Raw genomic sequence first — 20900 nt, 5'->3', positions numbered from 1 at the left:
ACCTTAGATTGCTTTTTTGGTTAGATATTGGTAACAAGTCAATGATGGACAGCAAAGAAAAATCTTTGGTTGTGGAAGAAAATAGCTTGAAATTTGCCATTTATGTACATTACTTGTCAATGTATGACGTAATTTTATTTTCTGCAATAAAAGAGAGCATTTTCATCACCGAGATGCTTTGTTGTTTAACTTGCCTTCCCTAATTTTTTGGAAATAAGCTGAATTGTTTCAAGATATGAGGTCAGATTTTTTAAGCTTGTCAATATAATTCTATTCTTTCATTTAAGCGTTAAGCCATTCCTACAATTCTGATTCTTCGTTACTAAATCAAATATTGCATTATATTCATGACAAATAAGAATTACCAATCTTTCCCTAAGTACTACTAGTACTTGGTAAATACGCCGGCCACGAAAATCCATCTGCGTCTTACCCGTGCATGTTTTGAAATGACATTCAAATAAGAAACCAAAGATTAATGTAGTGATGGTTATCCATAGAATCAATGGAACAAATCAGAAAATATCTATAAGATTTCTAGGTCAATCACTTAAATTGAAACGCCAATCGCTGTATTAGTTGTTTGGGTGAATTTATAAAAAGCTTTTCTGGTCACTCCCTGCTCACTGTAAATTTGTTTGTTGATGTCAAGAGTGCTGCCAATTAGAGTTATGCCAAACCAATAAAATTAATATACTACCAGAACCAACAACATTTCAAAATTTGAATGAAAAAAAAAATCATGATTTAAATTTCGAAGCAAGTTCCTTCAATATCAGCTAGACAAATTTGGCTTATTTTGCACTCTTGGAAACTCATTTTGGACCAAAACCTTAACGGGTTGTGGTCATGCTTGGGTACTCTTTATTTTACGGTTGGGTTGGTAATACTACTTTTATGTCAAGGGCACAATTGCATTTTGAATTGATTTAATGTTGGAACGAAATTTTGGCTCAAAATGTTGATAGGATTTTAATTTTAACTTTTGGCATGACCAAGAACGAACTTCCACTTATTTCCAAGATGCTTATTATCCCTGATAAGAAAAATCCATGTTTCAAGTCAAGTTTCTTGTAACTTTGGTAAGTTTTTTAACAGAAGAAATCTGTAGCCACGGGAACTAAGCAGAGTGATAAACTGGTATTACTTTAGATGATTTTCCCTGTTTTATACCTCCTTCCCGCCTTGATTGATTGTGATCGCCCTTCATAGTGACCAATCTTTTACATTGGCAAGTTTGAAGAAATAAGCAACAAATTAGTAGCAATGTGTCAGTAACGAATCTTCATTCGTTGTCGGTCATGAAACATGTTCAAGTCAAAATCCTACCAATGGTTTATACCAAAATTTCGTTGGACGATTCATTCAAAATAAAATTGTGCTCATGACATAGAAGTAACATTGCCTACCCGGCATTTCTTTCCATTTTGGCAACACTTCGTTCGCCTGTTGTTTTCTAGACCATACAATGAGGTTATAAGATCTCTGCTCCTCGAGCAACTGTAAACTAGAGAGTACCCATGCTTGAACATCAACAACTTTTATTAAGTTTAACATTATTCTCGAACTGAAATATCGACAAATTTTAAGAAAATAAATTGTGCGTGCAATCATGTCAAAAGGTTACGGAGCCATGGAAAAGCGTCGTGTGAAAGATTCGGATCTGGGTGATTCGGCTCCAAAGTCTGGATTGTGTGTGAATAGCCGATATCTGGACCAACCGTTTCCCAACTTCCGGAAGCCAGTCCTCATTGGATCGTTTTCAGTGAATGCTCAGAGGCAATTTCAGCCCGACAACGCCAACCTAAAGTTCTTGCACAGAAATGTTGACCGTGATGAGAGGGTCAGTTTCGACTTGAACCGTGGGATGAACTCTGTGACTACTAAGAACGAAGATGAAACCACCCAAGAGGGCATTAAGATGCTCTTGACTTGGATATCCCTGAATCAGGGCAAATTTACTGTGATGCTTGATCAAAAGGCCACGAAAGCCTCGAGTTTGAACACGGATTTTGTGTGCTTCCGGGGACTCATGACTTGTATCATGTGCACCCCTTATGAGTATAGAGAAGGTTGGACCATTTCTGCCGTCAAATTTAAGGATACCATTTACCTCCTAAAGATCGAATCCGAGGCACAAGCCACTCAGAGGAGGAATTGGGATGATAAGATGAAAAGGATTTTGACTTGGGGCTATAAATTTGAACAGTACATGATGACAGATCAGCCGGGTCAAGAACCTGATGCCAATGAGCCCATGAACACCAATGAGGAATTCTGTGGCATGTTTCGAACCCGATTGGGATCTCATTCGCTTGTTTATGGCGCAGAAATGGACGGATTGGTGATGGATACCTCGGCTCCTCAGGATAAAGACGCCATTGATCTCACTCAAGCGGAATTTGCCGAACTCAAATGCTCAAGGCAAATGGACCATCCCAAACAAGAGAGAAACTTTGTTAAGTACAAACTCATTAAATGGTGGGCTCAGTCGTTCCTGGTGGGTGTACCCAAAGTGATCTGTGGCTTCCGAGATGATAGAGGAACAGTGAATTCCTTAAGAAGCTACCCTGTCACAGAAATGCCAAAACTGGGCAAGAGGGATTGGCTACCCAATGTGTGTATGAACTTCCTCAATAATTTCCTCAGTTTTGTTAAGGCTGAAATGAGTCGGTCCACAGAAGGGGAGGTTGTTCAGTTTGTGTGGAATCACAATGATGACTTTGTTCAGTGTGTCCAGTCGAAACTGCCCCGGTCGTTTATCTTATCGGATGAATATGTCGAGAAATTGTCCCATCAATAATTCGAATTCAAATATATTATATAAAGAATGAAAGTTGATAAATTGAAGACGAATTAAAACCATTCATTTTATTAGTACTGGGGATTACATTCCCCGTAGCGGTTAGAAAGGCCCGTGAAAAAAAACAAACCAAAAAAAAAATAAGAAAGAATCTCTACCCCAAACGGAGCAGTGTTTATTTTCCAATCGATGTAACATTTAGAACACAATATCTTTTGTAAATGATGTTTTGATGGTTTATTACAACTCGTCATGGTCAGGCGCGGCTTTGCCATATTCTCCCCCGGAAGCCAAGAACTTGGTGATGCCCTCCAACGTGCCTGAAAATGAAATGAGAATTGTTTCTTGTTATAATGAAACCAAACTTATCCAATTGGTCATTTGCGCATCGTTCACTTGGAGTTCGTATTGTTTGAAGCTGAAAACCTCGTGATATTAGGTGCCTCTAATGAATGGTTTGATTATAAGAAGAGCAATGCATTTTATCTTGAAGCGGTCGGTCAAACTTTATCAGCTCAACGACCTGTTTTCCAATACTCTCATATTAATGATTAACTAGGATCAATTCTTCTCTTACGTTCTCCATTATATTCGACTTCCTCGTTGTCGTTCTTCTTATACAATTTGATCGTTGGAAAGCTTCTAACTTTGGTATGAGCCAGTTCATTGACGGTGGAATCCATTTTAGCCACGAGGACATCTTCCTTCGTGGACAAGAACTCTGCCACCTCATCCCAAACCGGAGCTAATTGCTTGCAATGGCCGCACCATGGAGCATAAAATTGCACCAAAACGTTCTTATCCTTGCTGAAAGCCACCTCATCAAAATTCTTGCCCACAAGAGTCTGAAATGACAAGTAGATACTCGTGAGACAACCTTTGTGATGTTCCGAGTAAATGAATCGGATTCGATTGAGATTAGTTTGCCAAAGTAATCAACCAATAAAATGTCGTGTCTGGAGAATTAAGCAGATGTGCTTGGCAAAATTTTGTGCAATTACTGGTTTTTCTCGGCTTTAGCAGAATGTCAAAACTTGATCATTTCTGGGGAAGCCTCTTTTCGCCATTAGATAGGCTTTCGCTGTAATTGCTGAGTCGGATACATACTAAAAAGACGCAATTACTCGACAATCTTTTAATGTTAAGTCTCGCATTTATGATTAGATGAGACACACATTCAAAAGCGAAGAACCCATGCGTAAAGCCTAACCCGTTAATCGTGACGCTTATTCATAAAAAATGTAGCCTTGAGAGTGGATAAGACCACCCAAAAATATCGAAATCATTTCTCATTATTACGAATGTTTCCAACCACACCGATCAAGATGCCATACATGTTGATTACCTTCACGGGTTTCTTGTCCCAATCCTCGGGAATATCCTCGCTCAAATAATGGACAGGTACTTTCTTGTCCAAATAATCCTGAGCAAATTTTCTCAAGGCCTCCTCGGAGATCTCGTTGGTATCCGGTTTGTACTTGATCAAATCCATCTCCGTCATTCGGATGATCCGAGAAGTCGGCATGGTTTCGCTCTTCAAGCCCAAGAATTCAATTACTCGCCTGACGGGAGACAAATTTCCTCATCAGTTCCAGCCATTCCAATTTGATCGAGAGTGCGAATTGAGCATCTTTATTACCTGTGGTCATCCTCGTCCAAATCCACCACGACAAACATGATCTTGAAGCGGAAATCCTCGGCCACCTTCTTGTAAAGTGCGTACTTCTCCTCGTAATCTTCAGCGGTCTTGCTGATGAATAGCAACATGTGGGATTTGTTCAGGTCGGCGAAGATCTTCTGGGCCGAGTCATGGTTGAACTCGGTCACCAATTGCAAGGCGTATTTCTCGATGAAACCTCGAAGGGCGTCCTTTCCGATGGCACCTTCATATACGGCGCGACCTTCATCGAACTTCTTGAACAAGACCACTTGGCCCTCTTCCACCTTTACACACAGAAAGGAGAGTGGAACGTTTCGTGGAAAGTTTGGTCTTTAGGCGAGACAAGTGTACTTTACCTTATTTTCTTTGATAGCTTCTTCGTCGGAACAGACGGCACATGGATATGTTTCGTAATCTTGAACGGCTTCTTGGAATTTTTTGCATTGTTCGGATTCCAGATCTTTGAAAAATCCAATTACAACCACTTCGTGCTCATCGATGAAGTCCTTGACCTTTTCGGCGGTTTCGAGGGTTTGGGCAGGAGGTCCAGTTTTCTTCTCCACCCATCCCACGATCTCGTTCGCCATTCTGCCACCTGAAAATGATCGAGTTTTTTTTTAAAACCTTGTAATCATCCTAATATTTTAGAAGATGAGCTGGTTCTTTTTTATTTGATGACGTTTCTTTACTTGAAAAATAATTCTCAATTCTTCATATTTTGCATAATAATACGCGTAATAAATTGGAAAATCCTAATATTTGATAGAGCAGAAAGTAGCTGTTTTGAATGGTTTACCGGTATAGTCAATAGGTTCTCCATCTCGATAGAAGAAGAGGGTCGGATATCCTTTGACCTTCAGTTTCTTGACCAGTTCTTCCTCCTCGGTTCCATCCACTTTGGCTAATTTGATCTCCGAGTCCTTTTCCTTGAGCTCTTGAGCGGCCTTCACGTACTCTGGACCCAAGGCCTTGCAATGGCCACACCAAGGGGCGTGAAATTCCACCAAAAGGTATTGGTAATCCTTGACAGCTTTATCGTAGTTCTTGGCAGTCAGAACCAAGATGCCTTCATCTTTTTCAATCTCCTGCAATCAAAAGGAGAAAATCCCGACATCAGCTTTTGACATCTTCTTGTGGTCGACAGGTTCAACAATCTGACCAACGCCTTTTAGAGACTCTTTTGACCAGGTAAAACAGGGCTCACTCCCACCATTTGATTACGTAGTAATAACCCTCACAGAACCCCAACCATCGACTATTCGACAATACCTTTCCTGAACTGTGGTGGAGGGAGCAGGACGTTGGAGAGGAGATGAAGCTAGATCTTTTTCCTAGTTCCTGATTACATTGTTGTCCCCGAGGATCACTTGTCACGTTTCCTGGGAGAGAGCGTTGTGCCGGACTTGAGACCTTTGAAAAAGTACCATGAGGGACTTCATCGTTTTCCTCATTCTTTTCAATGGGATCTTTGCATTACCAGAGGTAGGATTTATTTTGGTCAATTGGGCTGAATTATCGTTTGGCTATTTTGAGACGCCAGATTACACTAGAGGTTGCCTTTGGTTTCAGAGAGCTCCCAAATTCTTTTTGGAGAGCACGACCTCATCCCATGGGACTCGGGATGCCAATGAGAAAACTCCAGGCTCGCTAGTCTCAGAGTTCTTTCAATCGCTGGGTTGGACTTTTGGTAATGCGGTCGATTCATTTGTCAGTCCGTTTTCCCGACCCAAACCGACTCCTAAACCATATTGGGAAAGTCCAGTCAAGTTTCCACAATGCCAACGAAAATCCATGATGTGCCACACGGATCAAATAACAGGTATGGGTAAGTATCAGACAAAAGTTGTCAAAGTTGAATGGGTATCAATGCTGAGTTTTTTAGAGCAATATTCCCTTTTGAATTGCCTCATTGACTAGGTTTCCGTCTCACAAAAAAAAATTCCGCCTATTCTCTCAACCTCCACTCTTTTCCCTGTACATATGTAGCCATTTTTTTAGATCGAACGTCTCACTTTCACATCACTTACAAATGTATTGGAATGTATGACTAAGCTAAAAGGGCAATCAAATTACTGCCTAGCCTGTGAATGATAATAACCTTCAGCCAACAATGATAAATCATTATTCTCTGACCTCAGATGATACGACTTAGAAAAAGGCAGGATTGCTTCCTCAAAACTACTCTATATTTATCTTCTTCGTGGTTTTGAGCCGACTGAACGTCACTTTGGGTAGTTTGTACGCAGAGTACGAAGATGCTTTTCTCAAAGGTGTCTGGTCAATGGAGTTCCTAATCCACAGGATGCGGTGTTCCGAATCGAAATGGACGGATTGTGAATGGAAATGCCACAGAGGCTAATGAATATCCCTGGATGGTGGGTGTCTACGTTTTCAAAGGTAATGGAACACGATTTCAGTGCGGAGGAACCCTTATCAATCATCGCTATGTCCTTACGGCCGCACACTGTCTTGAGAGGTGAGTAAATATTAAGGGAGCTGTCTCTTCTAGTTAGATCATATGCGAAACCCTGTTCCTATTTCTTGGTCTGGATACTCATAATTAGTAGTCAGGGTTTTTTCAATGTTTCTTGTTGAAGATCTTCCCAACGTATCGCATTGCTATATTCTAAGCAAAATGATGAAACTCGATTCTTTTAAGTCTGAGTGAATCATTCTAAGCTGCCATACATAGAACCATGTTTTAGCTTAACCCCGTATCAAAGCTGAATATTTTTCATTTATGTTGATTGAATCTGCTTTTTCCCCTTGAGATTTCCAGGAAAATAGCCTTAAAAATGACCTGAATACGTACATTGAATCATTTCAGACGAACAGCCTCCAAATTCGTTTTGAGATTCGGTGATCATAATCGGACTCATTGGGAAGGAAATGAAATGCATCGAACCCTAAGCTCGTTTCTCATCCATCCTCGCTTTAAACGGGGATCGTATGACAATGACATTGCCCTTTTAAAACTGAAAGTGGATCTTATCTTCGATATCAATGTCAGACCCATTTGTCTGCCATTGAAAGGTAAGGTTAAAGAAAAGAAACGGTTTTTTGAACGACAAATAATTGAGTAATAGATTCACAGACTTGATGATCTATCAAAGTCTTAAAGATGCCGTTGAAGCTGAAATTCTGAGGAATTAATTTCTGTTACAAGGAGAAGCTTAATTCAGTTGACATGATTTTCGACCACCATGGCAAGATGTGTTCCCATAACATCGACAATGTTTATAATCTCCGTCAAATTGATATTCAACGAGTAAGAGCAATCACTGTTTTCCAAAGGCAATTCGATCAATTATCAAAGTAAACACGTCATATTTCTAGTATAATCCCAAATTTAAATTCAATTTCAGATGACAATTACACATCGGAATTGGCTACAGTTGCTGGATGGGGACGATTAAAAGAGGGTGGAATACAGCCTGATCTTCTGCAAGAAGCTCAAGTTCCAATATTGGACAACACTCGTTGTCGGAAGGACTTCCGATACTATGCCCGTGAAATCACGGATAATATGTTTTGTGCCGGTTACTATGACGGCCGAAAGGACGCTTGCATGGTAATGTTTGGACTCGATACTGGATTGTGCTAAGGAGAGACCATAAGTGGGCAGATATCTATCTTATCGTTAGTGATTGTTTTGACCAAAGGCCTAGTTGGTTTCCGTTGTGATCTTGATCCGTAATTTTCCCTTCTCTGGTTAAAGCGTAAAATATTTTTTGCAGACTTTTAAGCTATTAATGGGATTATGGTCTCCAGTAATAATTAAGGATTTAAAGGATCTATCTTTGTATTGGTACAATATTTAATCCCTAATGAATTAGGGTTTATAGGATGACAAGCGAAAACCACTTTTGGCCTTGTTTTCTATCATTATTGACCCAAATGTTAGTTAGGATTTGTCATTTCCTGTCACAAAATGTTTTGATATATTTTGTCATATTTGCCATTAGCGATTATTATACAGTGAGCTCCAAACACTCAAGAAGAAATGTTTGTCCCTATAACTGAATTCTGCATTTTTTCTGGTGGATGTTAGAGAAATAATGACTGATGACTCTTATGATATTCATTAATTGCAGAAAAGTTTTGGTCTGATTGGCTTGCAAAGACATTGCTGTTGTTTTTTTTAATTTCTAAAAATGTAATTATAGTAATCATTTAACTCAAGTAGTTTTGATTGGACGTCCAGAGGTAAATTTAACATTTGAAAATTTCTCTGCTTATTTGAGGAGAAAAGCACAATTTATTTTAAAAATATCTAATATTTCCGCCCAAATAAGGTTTTCATATCCAGATCCTGCAGCTTGGATTGGTTCTTTTAAACAAAATAATTGATACAACAAGCGATTGGTTTCAATAAAAATTGTACTTTTATCAGGATTGTTCTTTTAAGCGAATTTCATATAACGCAATTTCATTGTTTCAGCAAAGCTACTTGGTTAGCTCAATTTCCTTTTTCCTATTGAACGTCACCCAAACTAAAAGTGTGAAATGGCAAGGATCAAACCTATTGTGTAGCAATGATGAACGATTAACTTTAAGGAATATACATTGAACAAGTTAGCGCTTCCCTTACTAATGCCCAACACTGATGTGCTGTAGATGGTAAATGATTCAAGGATCCCACTGAAAACAGCAACTTGTTTCAAAATCTTCAATCTCAGTTGATCGATATTGGCATTCTTTCTAGGGCGATAGTGGAGGGAGTATAATGCTTTCGAATGACAATAATCAATCAGTTCTTCTTGGTAAGTCCTTGGTGGTTATAATGACAAAGCATTTGTAACCAATAACTCTCCTATCGAATTCCAGGCATTATTTCATGGGGGGATGGATGCGCCAAAGAGGGTTATCCTGGTGTCTACACTAGAATCGGAAGGTATCTCCATTGGATTGTGAGAAATACCCGGGATTCCTGTTATTGTAACGAATGATAAAGAATGTCATTTATTGTTATTTGATGCATTGAATACATTGTCCACGGCAGTGGTGGAAATTGCTAATAAATACATTGAATCATGACCAAATCTAATTAATACTTCTTTTATGTATTGCTTGCTTGGAGTAAATATTGAAAGGAAAAGCTTGCGTTTGACAAATCAATTTGGATAAGATTACGAGATGTGTTTTAGGGATCTAAATTTTGATGCGATCGTAGAACCATAAAAAAAAGACAAAGTGGCATAAAACTTATCCTTCACAACTTCTAGTACTTGAAGATCAAAATCAGCGAGTTGCTTCCTTAAACATTGATCCTTCATTTCAATGGAAAAATATGGTTTGCTGTCGTTAGATTCAGAACACTTTAAATAATAAAAACAGTACTTGGTAGGTCTAAAATGTTTTCTTTTCCCCCTAACATAAGAACCGCGAGCAACACAAAACGTTAAAAATAGTAACAAACAAAGGTAAATTGATTCACAATCCACATTACCCAAATTGACTTTAGAGGAATCGTTTGCATTCAAGCGGATTCGGAGACTATACCAACTGAGATTATGTCCATCTAACACAAGTCCATTGTCCACAACAACAAACTAGCTAGCCCTCTACTATTTCGGACAAAATCCCGGTTAACACATACTCTTATCTACAGCTAAAGAATGGTTATAAGGTTTCTCACCTGGGCCAAAACCAATGAAGCACACGCCAAGGCAATGAGTACTCTTAACATGATTATTTTTAACAAACAGCACTTTTCTCGTGAGGGACGACTTCCTCTCTTCGTCTCTCGAGTTCAAGTCAACTCAGGTAGGAAAAAGAAATTTTGCTGAGTGCTTCGGATATGGTCTCCGACCAGTCATCTTGGTTTAGACCAAGCAGCTAGAATCACCGGTACACCAACCACCACATGTCTTCAGGTGGTTACACGTCATTTCTACGTAGTGGAAGAGAGAGAGACAACCAACCAGCCAACCAACCAACCAATGGTGGAGTCCAATGCACTATTTCCTCCCGTCTGTCTTGGATATTATGAGGGCCTTCATGCAAAAACCGCCGGAGGATGAGATTTCAACCATGCAATCTGATGGTTGCTGTGACCATTGCAATGTTTGAGAGCTTAAAAAGCAGCAGGTTTGGCCAATTTGAGGTCGAAATTTGAATGCACTTCTGGACTCGAGTTTCACATTGTTGCAATGCACAATGTTTTGGTTTCATGGTAAAAGTCCAGGCATGTTTGAGAGGTAATCGAACATAGAAATTAGATTTGTAGCCTTAAAAGGATCTTCTATCTAGAAGTTTCGACGTGGGTCTGTTCATGGACGTGATCGATTCTAAAATAATGATAGAAGGGGAGGAACTTTTTTTTTGACCAAGTAATTGATGGAGGGGCCTATACGGTCTAAACTAATTCGGGTTCCAAGGCTTCGTTGGCAACCTTCCTGATATTTATTATTGCTATTTGATATAGTATTGTAAATCTTTATGTAAGCAAAAGCTTTTCGAATTGTGAACATTTTTTACACAAAATGAGGCAATGCCATTCTGCATTCATTTTACTTTTCATGTAGCCATTCGCTGGTGTACTAAATGTTACAAAAGATAAGACATTTAATCTTTCAATTTAACAGCACTGTGGGGTACACTCGTCGTGCCGGTGAGATAAGGTCTTCGAAAGGGATGTGACGTGGTTCAGTGGTTACCACAATTTCTTAGAGTGCGGGAGGTCACAGGTTCGATTCTCCGCCCAGTCCTTCCTTACAAATAACACTAATCACACCAACCAATGGAGAATCAATCTCATACGGAAAGGACCTTACCTATGGGAACAAATTCGACTAAATTATGGTAGGCTTTGTTGGTTGGATGAAGTTCATCCATCCTATCTTAGCAGCAAACACTTTTTACACACAAAACACACAATTGCACGCCAATATGTACATGTACATGAAATCAAACTCACGTGATTTCAAATTCAATTTTGCAAATGCTCCCCAACTCTGTTTTCCACCAGAAACGAGGTATCTTTGAACTTAATGCATCGGTTAACTTCTTACAAAAAGCTCGAGAGCGGTCTATACTCAAATTCACATCCTGGTTCAGAACAAGTTCTTTAGCGATCTAAACCCGCCTTTTGTTTCAAGAACCTAGCGTAAAAGTCCGCACATTTTTTTTGGAAAACTTGGAAAACTTGAACGTGAATGTGCTCAAGATCTGATGAGCTATTTGATGCCATTGATATTTCAGGAGCTTCAGATTCCTCTTCCAAACTTCAAATTAGGGTTGGAACAAGCTCTTCAGCAATCCATTCGTTGTTTTGGGGATCCGATTTTCTCCTTTACAAGTCAAATTTACATATCAAAGCATCATCTAGCGTAACGATTAACCATAAACCGCGAAGAGATTAGCTTTCTTTTATGTTAATCGATCAAGGTGTACATCGTCTTTCAAACTTCAAACAAACCAAAGTTTGGAACAAGCTCTTAAATGATCAATTCCTTGCTTCAGGAACCTTCCTTGTAAATCCAAAACATCCTTCAGGATACTTTTATTGAGAAAACAACCTACAGTGTACTGTAACAAAACTAACAAACTATTAGTGTATATTAATCTAAAGAAACTTCACAATTCTGTTCCAGGCTTCCAATCAAGGTTTGGAACCAGCTCTTTAACGATCCCTTTCAGATACCATTGGGGAAGCAATTTACGATTGTACTTTAACAAGAATTAGCAAACTATTGGTGCATTATTATCTTAAGAACTTCAAAGCTAGGTTTGGAACAAGCACTTCAACGGTCCGGCCTTTACTCCAAGAACCTCCTTTGCACGTCAAAATCATCCTTCAGGATACTTTTGAAGAACTTCAACAAGAAGTAACACACACTGCTGCTTTATCTTAACCATAGGATCATCAGAATCCTGTTCCAGAGTTCAAATCAAGGTTTGGAACAAGCTCTTCAACGTTCCGTCCTTTTCTGTCGCCTTGGAGCTTTCTTGTAGAACGACCTCCTCCGGTCCTTCTTCTTTTCCGTTCCTACGTTCGTCCTACTGTTCTCTTCGGCATGGCCGTAAACTAGGAAGTTCGCCCTCTCTCTGACATCATTCCACTATCAGAGTGGGATTGAGAACGAAGCAGATTTTTGCCTCGTCTCTGGAATAATTCGGAGTGCCTATCGGGTTCTTAATATACTCCAACCCACCAAGAGCAGAATTCATGAGGACACTTGAAGAGCTCAATCATCCCAAAAGGCTAGCTCTACTCGCTTTCAGAGCCGCATCAGTCGTCGAATCAAGTTATTGTGCTATATAAGGAGCTCCATGTGCATCGAAAGGCCAAGTCCAGACCATCTAGCATGACTTCAACCACGTCCAAAGAACCAGAGGAACACCCTTCGAAATCGGTTCGCCGTAAAGTGACCTCTCCTCACTATGGTTGTGATCATTACAAGAGGAATTGCGAATTCTACGTAAGGCAAAACCAACCAATACCATTTTACCATTCGGGATTCTAAAGGTCGATATTGGTTCCACCTCGGCGTTCACCCTATATTTCTCAGTCAGAAATATCGATTGACCTAGTAAACGAAAGGGAAAGTCTTGGTTCTTCTTTCTAATTCCGAATGAAGTACACAAAGATCCTCTTCGCTCTCGCTCGTTCTATTTCCCCTCGCCCTTCTCCCTTCTCTCTTCTCCCTTCTCCCCCTTGTTCCCTTTTCTCTCTTTCTATTCCTCCCTCTGGTTCCATTCCGAATAGAACTGACGGGAACTGAGGGAAGACCGACTGGTCTAGGCAGCTGACATCTTCCCCTTCTCGATTTCCTTCCTCCCTTGTATCCTTGGATTGAACGAGGGAGTTCCACGAGTTCTTTGTGTTCCTTGGAACTGGATCGTCTTACTTGAATGCCGGCTTGGCACACTTGTACCCCGGATAAGGCGATTTTATTTGAGTATTTAATCTTCACCACTATGGAACGGAACTTAAAATGAAAGCTTTGATGAGGGCTGTGGAGTGGGACGAGGGAACGATTTCAGTAATGACTCTGGGGAGGATTGATTATTCAACTTTCCGTGACTCTGTTATTGGAGGCATCTGGATGGTTCCACTTTATAACATGCTAATGGACAATGTGTGCCAAGAAGGAAAAGAAGAGGGAACTCTTACGTCTCCCTTATCATCGTCATCTGGGAGGACCAATATTTTTTTGTATTTGCTCCTTCCACGAAATGAATCAGCTTTCTACTTTTTACATCCATTCTTGAAGCACAATTCTAGATCGAACTATCAGCTTTTTTTAGAATCAGGTTTTAGGGTGGCCGTTGATTTTATCATGTATAATCTTGTTTGAATTGCCCTTTGGCTCTAATTATTGTGACCATTACGGCTATATTGTGTTTAAAAATGCCTCAGAAGCCGATGGAAGTGGTAAAAACCAATCTCCAGTTTTGTTCCACTTGCTTTCGATTTCCTGGGTCCTTTTCATTTTGTGCTCCTTTTTGCTAGTCAGTCAATAATCACCGAATGACTCCAGGTCCGCCTTTTTTGCCCCTTCATTCCCTTACATGTTCCCTTACATGAAAGGCGTTTTAGGTGTTACTGCTTGATTGATCACCAACTAAGTAAATACTTGTGGTTGTGAACTAAATCGAACGAGGTAAAAACAGCTCCTCCAAACCCTGATGAAGCATTTACCACCGTCAAGAAGTGCGCTTGAACAGAAATAATCAGCACTAGAATTATTGAAGGTTCCAAAAACAGCTTGTAGCAGAGGTTGACAAGTTCATGGACGATTAGATCATGGAAGGACGAATACAAGAGCTGAATAATGTGTGCTGCACATTGCCCACTGACAGACGGAGGTGTTCAAGAAATCTTGGCAAACTCGTTTGCCCTTGACTTTGGCCTTTGATTTTTTCCCCCTAGTCATTGAGAGATGTTGCATTTGCTCCAGAATGTGGAGCAAGCACAACAATCTTGTAAACCTGGCAAACAGCCCGGATATCAGACTGGAAAAAGAGCATTTGAGAAACTCTTTCATGTCGGACCAATACTTTGTTAATCATACAAAAAGGAGCGAAAATCAAATTCAAGCGCCTCCTCGTACTAAAGATGTTCGAAAAAATAATGGCACACTAAACTGTTCCTATTACAGACGCCATGTTGCCAAAAAACATATCGTTGTCGGTTCTGCCATGATCAAATGGAGCAACATGTTCTCCAACGTGAAGATGTTCAAGAGTTGGTGTGTTCCACGTGTGCCACCCGACAAGATGTCCGAAAGGATTGCCGATCCTGTGGAGTGATATTTGGAAAGGTACTACTTAGAAGCCGACCTCAATTCATCTATATTCATGTTGCTTATATTTTGAGGGTTTTTCTTGTTTCCAGTATTTCTGCTTCGAATGTAAGCTCTTCGATGATGAAGATAAACAGCAATTCCATTGTGATGGGTGCGGTATTTGCCGCATCGGAGGACGCGAGAACTTCTTCCATTGTCCCACGTGTAATATGTGTTTACCCAAACACCTGGAGGGGAATCACCGGGTAAGTGGAAGTTTCAAAATTCAATACAGGAAGACAATAAAGCTTGAGGCACAAGGAAATATCAATAACAATTTGAACTCCTCGCATCAATCTATTTCCCACACTCTACCATAAACCACTGGAATACAGACGGGGAGGTTTGGGTTGAGAATGACCATTTTGGAATCGAGTAAACCCATTGTGTTCTTTCTCGAATGAGACTCGTCCCAGGTCATTATGATTATGTATTTCAAATTTCATTCCGATCAAATGATTGAACCAAAATGTATGCCCTATCAAAGCTCACTTTATATCTCTTCAAAGAATGAATAAGCTAGCCCTTTTGTGGTAATCAATTATCGTAAGGGGGATAAATCATACAGTTTGTGCACACTTAGGTAGTGCACTTTGAAAGGGCATAACTTTTAACCCGGTCGTCCGATTGATCTGAAACTTGAAAAATCGTACTAACATATTTTGGGTCCACTCTCAATAAAAGAAAAATGCTATGCCTTGCTTTGGATCAGAGTTGTTAATTTTCAAACTTGAAGTCCTTGTCCATGTTCCAGTGGTTCAGAACTCAACTCAATAACTGCTCTGACTCTGCTTGGCACTTTTGATGACTAGTTATTTTCTTAGTGTAAACACTAATCATTAGGGGTCGGAAAGATGATTTCTTTAGATTCAATTAAGTTTTCAATTATTTCGGTCCTTTTGGGGTAAAAAAAAAATTCAAGAATTTCAACCATAAAATAACCTCAAACAGAGCGCTTACCTTTGAGCAATGCGGGATGCAGTTGATTGAAATTGTACCATTCAAATTGATGGGCAAATGTATGCCTTATTTTTTGTCAAACTTGTATGATAATAGAGGGGTGGAATGCTTTTGAGTGGTTGCTCTGTTTAATTGTTGTCTTAATCAGATGGTACTGATGCTTAGCGTGAGAGTGAATTTGTCATTAAATGTAGACATGGTTCCAGCTAGCCGTTCTTAGAGTGAACTTCTGGTAGCCGCAGCTGTCCTCGGAAAGCCAAAAGTTTGAACCAAATTTATCCCCTTTGCAGTGCATCGAAAACCTCTCTCGAGCAAATTGCCCCATTTGCCAAGAAGATATTCACACCTCCAGGGAACCGAGCCAAATCCCACCGTGCAATCATTTGATCCACAAGTCTTGCTTCGATCAACTTGTGCGGTCTGGCCATTTCTTCTGTCCCGTGTGCGCTCATAGCTTGGTCGATATGCGAGACATGTGGAAGCTTTATGATCAACAAATCGACGAGACGCCCTTACCAGCCGTGTATCAGGTAATGGAGGCCCTTTTTTTACGGTGATGTAACTTTGAAGGACTGATATTGGAGATGTGCCTATGGCTTGGATTTTTGGATGATTTACTCGAAACAGTTACCTTGTTGTTGCCTTTGGGCATAAATTACCTTCAATGCTATTTGAGACCAATTTGTAAGAATTTTTACTTTTTCTAGCTTTGAATGCACCACCCACCATACGTGGCTTGTGCAGGTGTAGGCACATTTTGGGTATTTTTGTGCTTTCCTGTAGCGTTCTTGTTTTTAAGAGATTTGTAAAAGAAATCCCCATTTTTTTCAGTTTTAGAAGGGATCTTTTTTGCCACTTTTTGACTCCTTTTCTGCTAAGTACTTTCCCATCGCTTTTTCCTGACATCGTTTTGATCATTTTCACGACGTTTAGTCCAAGCCCCAATTATAACTTTTAAATAGTGTCGGCCTAGGTTCCGACTCGAGTCCGACTTCACTCAAGTCTAACATTGGAATTTGAAGAAATTGGCCGGGTTCAAGTCTTTTAGAAAGGACTCTAAGCTGGAATCGTCAAATTAAATGTTGAAGCCTTTAATGCCTGTCTTAAAACAACTGGCCTCCTGGCATTACCCTTGGTTAGTGAATCTAAAATAAGATATAGTTCTTTTGCTGATCCTGAATCAGCGTCTTTTCCCGGACTCGACAAGTGAGACAAAAATATAAAGAATCAAAAGAATCGAGCGCAGGACTACTTTGGAAAAAATGCTGCTCGCCAAATTATTGGTCTTGTTACCTTGGACTGAGTTTTCTTTCAATTAAGATAAAATATTACATCTGATGAAGTGAACTGCATATCTGGTTGTATCAACTTTGATTTTAGAATAATACATTTTTGATAAAATATTGCCATTAGCATATTGTGAATCAAATGAAACAAGTGGTTTCTTTTCTAGAGTCTATTTGCGTTGTCTTATTGCCGAGACTGCCTGAAGACGTCAAGATCATCTTTCCACATCTTGGGGATCAAATGCAGCCATTGTTCAGGCTACAACACAGTCCGAGAGAAAGGTCCTTTGCTCAGATTAGTGGAGGGCACATGTAAGTACATCGCAACAAAAATTCTCTCTTTCTTGTAAAGATATACGTAAGTAGCCCTTTTTATGCCTTGTCCATTACAGTCATCGAAGCTAACTTGGTAGAAGAGGTCACAAGAGGCATGAATGCCGAAGACGCCCTGAATATGGACCTCTCTCCAGTTCAATCTCGTGCGGACTCGTCCCCAATTCTAGCCGATCCTCAAATGGAGAGAATTCACAATGAGCGTTTCCGCATTCAAGAAACCTCAGCGGAAGGTGTCACCCACACCAATTCTGACCACTTTGAGGAATATCAATAACCAGGACTTTCTTCTGGCTTGGTTTCAGAATGGGACAGTCGCTCTGGAGGAGCAGTGAGTAATCTGGTAAGCTCCCCTCCGTCAAGTCGTGGGATTTTGAATGATCCTGTGGAGGATGAAGAGGTTGACAATGAAGAAGCCAAGTAGAACGTTCCTTGAGAGCTTAGCCAATTTTTTATACTGAAGATCTTTCCGTACCCTCTCTGTTAGCATAATGAAACTGAATGTGTCATAAGTACGAGTCATTCTCTATGGTATGGTTTTTAAATCTTATTCATGTTTTTCAACCAAATCGAGTTTTACTTAGTTTGATGACTGTGAATATCATGCCTGGGTGATCATGATTGATGAAATAAACAAAACAATTGAAACCACTCTTGGTGTTTTATTTTCAGTTTTAAGTATTAGTACTGAATTGGTGGCATTCTGGGGGAATTTTTTTCAATAATTGGGGAGGTCATAATACTGATAGGAATGGTTTTTACATACAACATGAAAGTAAAGCTTGAAAATTGATTGACATCATTCTTACTGTACAACGGCTTTGGCAACTGGAATATTGACCAACTACCAAACTGTTGGTTGGCCCTGTTGGTTAGTTATTGGAAACTTGCATTAGTTATTAAAACATTAATTCATACAACAACGAGAAGATCTCGATCGACCCGTTTTGGCACAAGGTTGCATTGCTTTTCAAAGTCGTCAAGGCTTGCATCCACCATTGCCATTGTAGGCTCAAAACAATCCCATCCAGACTTATTAACCAGATTCCTAAAGCTGGCTTTTAATGGCATAATCAATCAAGAGGTTTGGTGATTTCAAACCATCGTTATCCGTTGAGTGTAACCCAACCTCTAGTGAATAAGCCCAATTGGGACCTCTTTTTTTCTAGTGGATAAAAACCTCAAGGTTGGAAGTGTTTTTTTTTTGTACAAAAGTGGTCATGAAGCTAGGTTTGAGGTTTTTTTTTACGTATAGCGTCCCAAGCCAAGTGGGACGATTTGTCTCAATCTTTCTTCTTGGGTTTCTTGGGGTTGCGAGAACGAGATTTAGCCTTGCACAAAGGGCAGATGGGAGCATTCCGATGGATCTGTTGATGGCATGAGAGGCAGCTCTTCATTGGCGGAGGTTGTTGCCTGTAAGACAGATTCCTGTTCCAATAAAAACACCGCTACAAAACTCTACTTTTCATGAACTAATACCTAAATGGAGCCACCGGGGCAGATCCAGGTGCTTGCGCCGTCAATGAGGTCCTCAATTGTTCAGCCTTGGCCGCGCCCAAAGGTCCCAAAGGTCCCAGGCCCATGGCAGAATGCTGAGCAGCCGCTGCGGCTAAAAATGGGTTGGGTGGATGAGGTCCGTGACGGCCTAATCCGAAGAAGCCCTTGACATCGCCATCCACGGCTCCAGGGTGATGCCAAGGATGCCGGGGGTCCGTGATACTCAAATGAGGCTTCGGTTTGTCCAGCAACCTATCAAAGATGCTTTATGAGAGTTGGTTCGGATAAACCTCTTGAAGGATATCATTACCCGGCGGTATTGAGACGGTTTTTTTCCTCGGATGAGATTTCAGGTAGTTTTTCCAATCCCAAGAGCTCCGTTCGCATTAGATCAACATCATGTTTGAGCGGAGCATAATCCTCCAGGATTCGACGCGATGTGTCATGCGATTGGCGACGAGATTCTTCGGCTTGCTTGATGACCGTTTCCATCTGTTGGTGGGGGTTACATAATGAGTATATCAGGCTTTCCATTGACCTCCATTAAAACCACATGGTATGTTTACGTACTGCATTAATGTCCGCGTGGATTTGTCTCAGCTCCTCAACGTGAGCCATTTTTTCCTGTTGGAGAAGCTCCATTTCGCGGCGATATTCGGACAAGCATTTGTCCTCGGATTCCAACGATTCTAATTCATGCAGCAATCGAAGTCGCAAACGCTCCAATCCAATTGTTTTCGACCTGATAAAAATCAAATAGGAATGTCTCAGAAATTTTGCACCTTTTGGGGACCATTCTTTCCAATCAAAGCTTAACTTCAAAATTCAACTTATTTTTACAGGCGGATGTTATGATGAAAGGTGCACATTTTTGGCAAATGAAAATTACTTAGTAAGTCACCTAGCATCGCTTCCAGAATTAAGCATCATACTTTGACGACAATATCCAAACTTAAATTTTGCGCGTTCGGGTGATCAGGATGTGGACCAGTTTGAGCAGGAAAGGAATCAGGGAAAAAGTAGCAAATAAACTTCAAAATGTAGCCAATAGCAAAATCTTTCTTGCCCACAATCTAATTAGCTAAATTTTTACACCCTTCGTTTATGATGCTTTGGATCCATTCGACTATTCCGGATTTCGGATGTATGTACACTTGATCCGAAATCCAATTGGAATTAGCCATCGGTAAAAGCTAGGCTTTGATGGTTTCTGGTGAATCATGCCGAGGAAGTGATCCAGGGACCTCTTTCAGGGGTTGGACAGGATTTTTGTATGATACGACGGGCGTTCAAAATCAAAATACATTCGCGGGGCGGGTTCGTTTTTTTCATTTTTGATGCTAAAACAAATTCGAAAATAAAAAACTAAAATACCAGCTTTGGCTTCACTCATTTTCTGCTAAAGCTGAGCGTGATTATGCTGGTTGTTTTTTTGGCCCAGGCAGGTTCACACTTCCAGGGCTTGGTTGTACTTTTATTTCCTTTGATCTAAGAAATTTAGATCAACTAGGTTTAACGGATCTAAAAGCTTTTTTTGAATCTCCTGGGCGATTTTCCCCACTTTGGGCGTATTCGGAGCCTTAGCATCCTTGGGCCAAGTGGAAATAATCACATCATGGCCAACGGTGAATTAATTATCCACTGATCAATATGAAATATTCCGATTGAGTGGCTTAGAGATAATTGACCATCTCGTCTGATTTTGGTCAAATGGAAATATCTATGTTATCCACTTTCTAAAACATCTAATTTCCGAAATCTCAGTTCAAATGGAATCAGCAGTCAAACGATCCATCCGATCATCAAAAGGGCGGTGCCTTAGGAAGGAAGGACGGACCATTACCGGATTTCTTTTAAGGCCTCCAATTTGGCGTAGGTGTGTCGTTCATGTTGGGTCCGGTTGGCCACATCATTGGATGAACCCGATGTCGAGGCCACCGAAGCGGGTCCACCCAGATGGTGTTGCGGGGAGCTCATCTTGGAGAGAACACGGAACTGAGAAACGAAGAACACGATTATTTCCGATCAAGCTATGGATGGATGCCTAAATACACTGGAGAGGATCACAC

General features: G+C 40.3%; 5 protein-coding genes across 7 annotated transcripts; 3 read left to right on the top strand and 2 right to left on the bottom strand.

Moving 5' to 3' along the window:
- The first annotated feature begins 1470 nt into the window (after positions 1-1470).
- Positions 1471-2850, top strand: LOC131893024 (decapping and exoribonuclease protein-like). Its single transcript, XM_059242936.1, has one exon. It carries the CDS (start codon positions 1613-1615, stop codon positions 2801-2803), a length of 1191 nt encoding a protein of 396 aa, XP_059098919.1. The 5' UTR covers positions 1471-1612; the 3' UTR covers positions 2804-2850.
- Positions 2851-2944: 94 nt separating this feature from the next.
- Positions 2945-10246, bottom strand: LOC131893023 (protein disulfide-isomerase-like). Its single transcript, XM_059242935.1, has 7 exons — positions 10102-10246; positions 5260-5548; positions 4820-5058; positions 4443-4747; positions 4149-4365; positions 3381-3648; positions 2945-3123 (listed from the first exon to the last, which is right to left on the bottom strand). The coding sequence occupies exons 1-7, from the start codon at positions 10150-10152 to the stop codon at positions 3044-3046; spliced, it is 1449 nt and encodes a 482-aa protein (XP_059098918.1). The 5' UTR covers positions 10153-10246; the 3' UTR covers positions 2945-3043.
- On the top strand, positions 5680-9497 carry LOC131893025 (trypsin-1-like). Of its 2 annotated transcripts, none has more exons than XM_059242938.1 (7): positions 5680-5945; positions 6033-6282; positions 6765-6939; positions 7291-7496; positions 7829-8034; positions 9169-9226; positions 9291-9497. In XM_059242938.1, the coding sequence occupies exons 1-7, from the start codon at positions 5889-5891 to the stop codon at positions 9410-9412; spliced, it is 1074 nt and encodes a 357-aa protein (XP_059098921.1). In that variant the 5' UTR covers positions 5680-5888; the 3' UTR covers positions 9413-9497. The 2 variants fall into 2 exon arrangements, with proteins under 2 accessions (XP_059098921.1, XP_059098920.1); XM_059242937.1 differs by having other exon boundaries at positions 5681-5945; positions 6033-6288.
- Positions 10247-12464: 2218 nt separating the features above from the next.
- On the top strand, positions 12465-17985 carry LOC131893289 (RING finger and CHY zinc finger domain-containing protein 1-like). The gene is made up of 7 exons (XM_059243272.1): positions 12465-12886; positions 14570-14731; positions 14806-14961; positions 16006-16245; positions 17169-17313; positions 17394-17567; positions 17640-17985. Exons 1-7 carry the CDS (start codon positions 12773-12775, stop codon positions 17756-17758), a joined length of 1110 nt encoding a protein of 369 aa, XP_059099255.1. The 5' UTR covers positions 12465-12772; the 3' UTR covers positions 17759-17985.
- On the bottom strand, positions 17977-20900 carry LOC131893290 (zinc finger C4H2 domain-containing protein-like). 2 transcript variants are annotated; one of them, XM_059243274.1, is made up of 5 exons: positions 20675-20900; positions 19402-19573; positions 19142-19323; positions 18814-19083; positions 17977-18762 (listed from the first exon to the last, which is right to left on the bottom strand). In XM_059243274.1, exons 1-5 carry the CDS (start codon positions 20806-20808, stop codon positions 18618-18620), a joined length of 903 nt encoding a protein of 300 aa, XP_059099257.1. In that variant the 5' UTR covers positions 20809-20900; the 3' UTR covers positions 17977-18617. The 2 variants fall into 2 exon arrangements, with proteins under 2 accessions (XP_059099257.1, XP_059099258.1); XM_059243275.1 differs by having other exon boundaries at positions 17977-18747; positions 20675-20898.

This window comes from Tigriopus californicus, chromosome 2 (assembly GCF_007210705.1).
Source record: "Tigriopus californicus strain San Diego chromosome 2, Tcal_SD_v2.1, whole genome shotgun sequence".
NCBI lineage: Eukaryota > Metazoa > Arthropoda > Copepoda > Harpacticoida > Harpacticidae > Tigriopus > Tigriopus californicus.
Note: the sequence above shows the minus strand (reverse complement) of the source record. Positions and strands in the feature narration are given on the sequence as shown.

Bases quoted from the DNA above. Each gene is read 5' to 3' on its own strand.
- LOC131893290 (XM_059243274.1), bottom strand. From the start codon at position 20,808: ATGAGCTCCCCGCAACACCATCTGGGTGGACCCGCTTCGGTGGCCTCG. The intron at 19,324-19,401 runs GTACGTAAACAT...CCCCACCAACAG, and splicing joins TCCACGCGGACATTAATGCA to ATGGAAACGGTCATCAAGCA. The intron at 19,084-19,141 runs GTAATGATATCC...CATCTTTGATAG, and splicing joins AACCGTCTCAATACCGCCGG to GTTGCTGGACAAACCGAAGC.
- LOC131893289 (XM_059243272.1), top strand. From the start codon at position 12,773: ATGACTTCAACCACGTCCAAAGAACCAGAGGAACACCCTTCGAAATCG. The intron at 12,887-14,569 runs GTAAGGCAAAAC...TTCCTATTACAG, and splicing joins AGAGGAATTGCGAATTCTAC to ACGCCATGTTGCCAAAAAAC. The intron at 14,732-14,805 runs GTACTACTTAGA...TCTTGTTTCCAG, and splicing joins GTGGAGTGATATTTGGAAAG to TATTTCTGCTTCGAATGTAA.
- LOC131893024 (XM_059242936.1), top strand. From the start codon at position 1,613: ATGTCAAAAGGTTACGGAGCCATGGAAAAGCGTCGTGTGAAAGATTCG.
- LOC131893025 (XM_059242937.1), top strand. From the start codon at position 5,889: ATGAGGGACTTCATCGTTTTCCTCATTCTTTTCAATGGGATCTTTGCA. The intron at 6,289-6,764 runs GTAAGTATCAGA...CCTAATCCACAG, and splicing joins GGATCAAATAACAGGTATGG to GATGCGGTGTTCCGAATCGA. The intron at 9,227-9,290 runs GTAAGTCCTTGG...ATCGAATTCCAG, and splicing joins TAATCAATCAGTTCTTCTTG to GCATTATTTCATGGGGGGAT.
- LOC131893023 (XM_059242935.1), bottom strand. From the start codon at position 10,152: ATGTTAAGAGTACTCATTGCCTTGGCGTGTGCTTCATTGGTTTTGGCC. The intron at 5,549-10,101 runs GTGAGAAACCTT...TTTTGATTGCAG, and splicing joins CTTCATTGGTTTTGGCCCAG to GAGATTGAAAAAGATGAAGG. The intron at 4,748-4,819 runs GTAAAGTACACT...CTGTGTGTAAAG, and splicing joins AAGCTATCAAAGAAAATAAG to GTGGAAGAGGGCCAAGTGGT.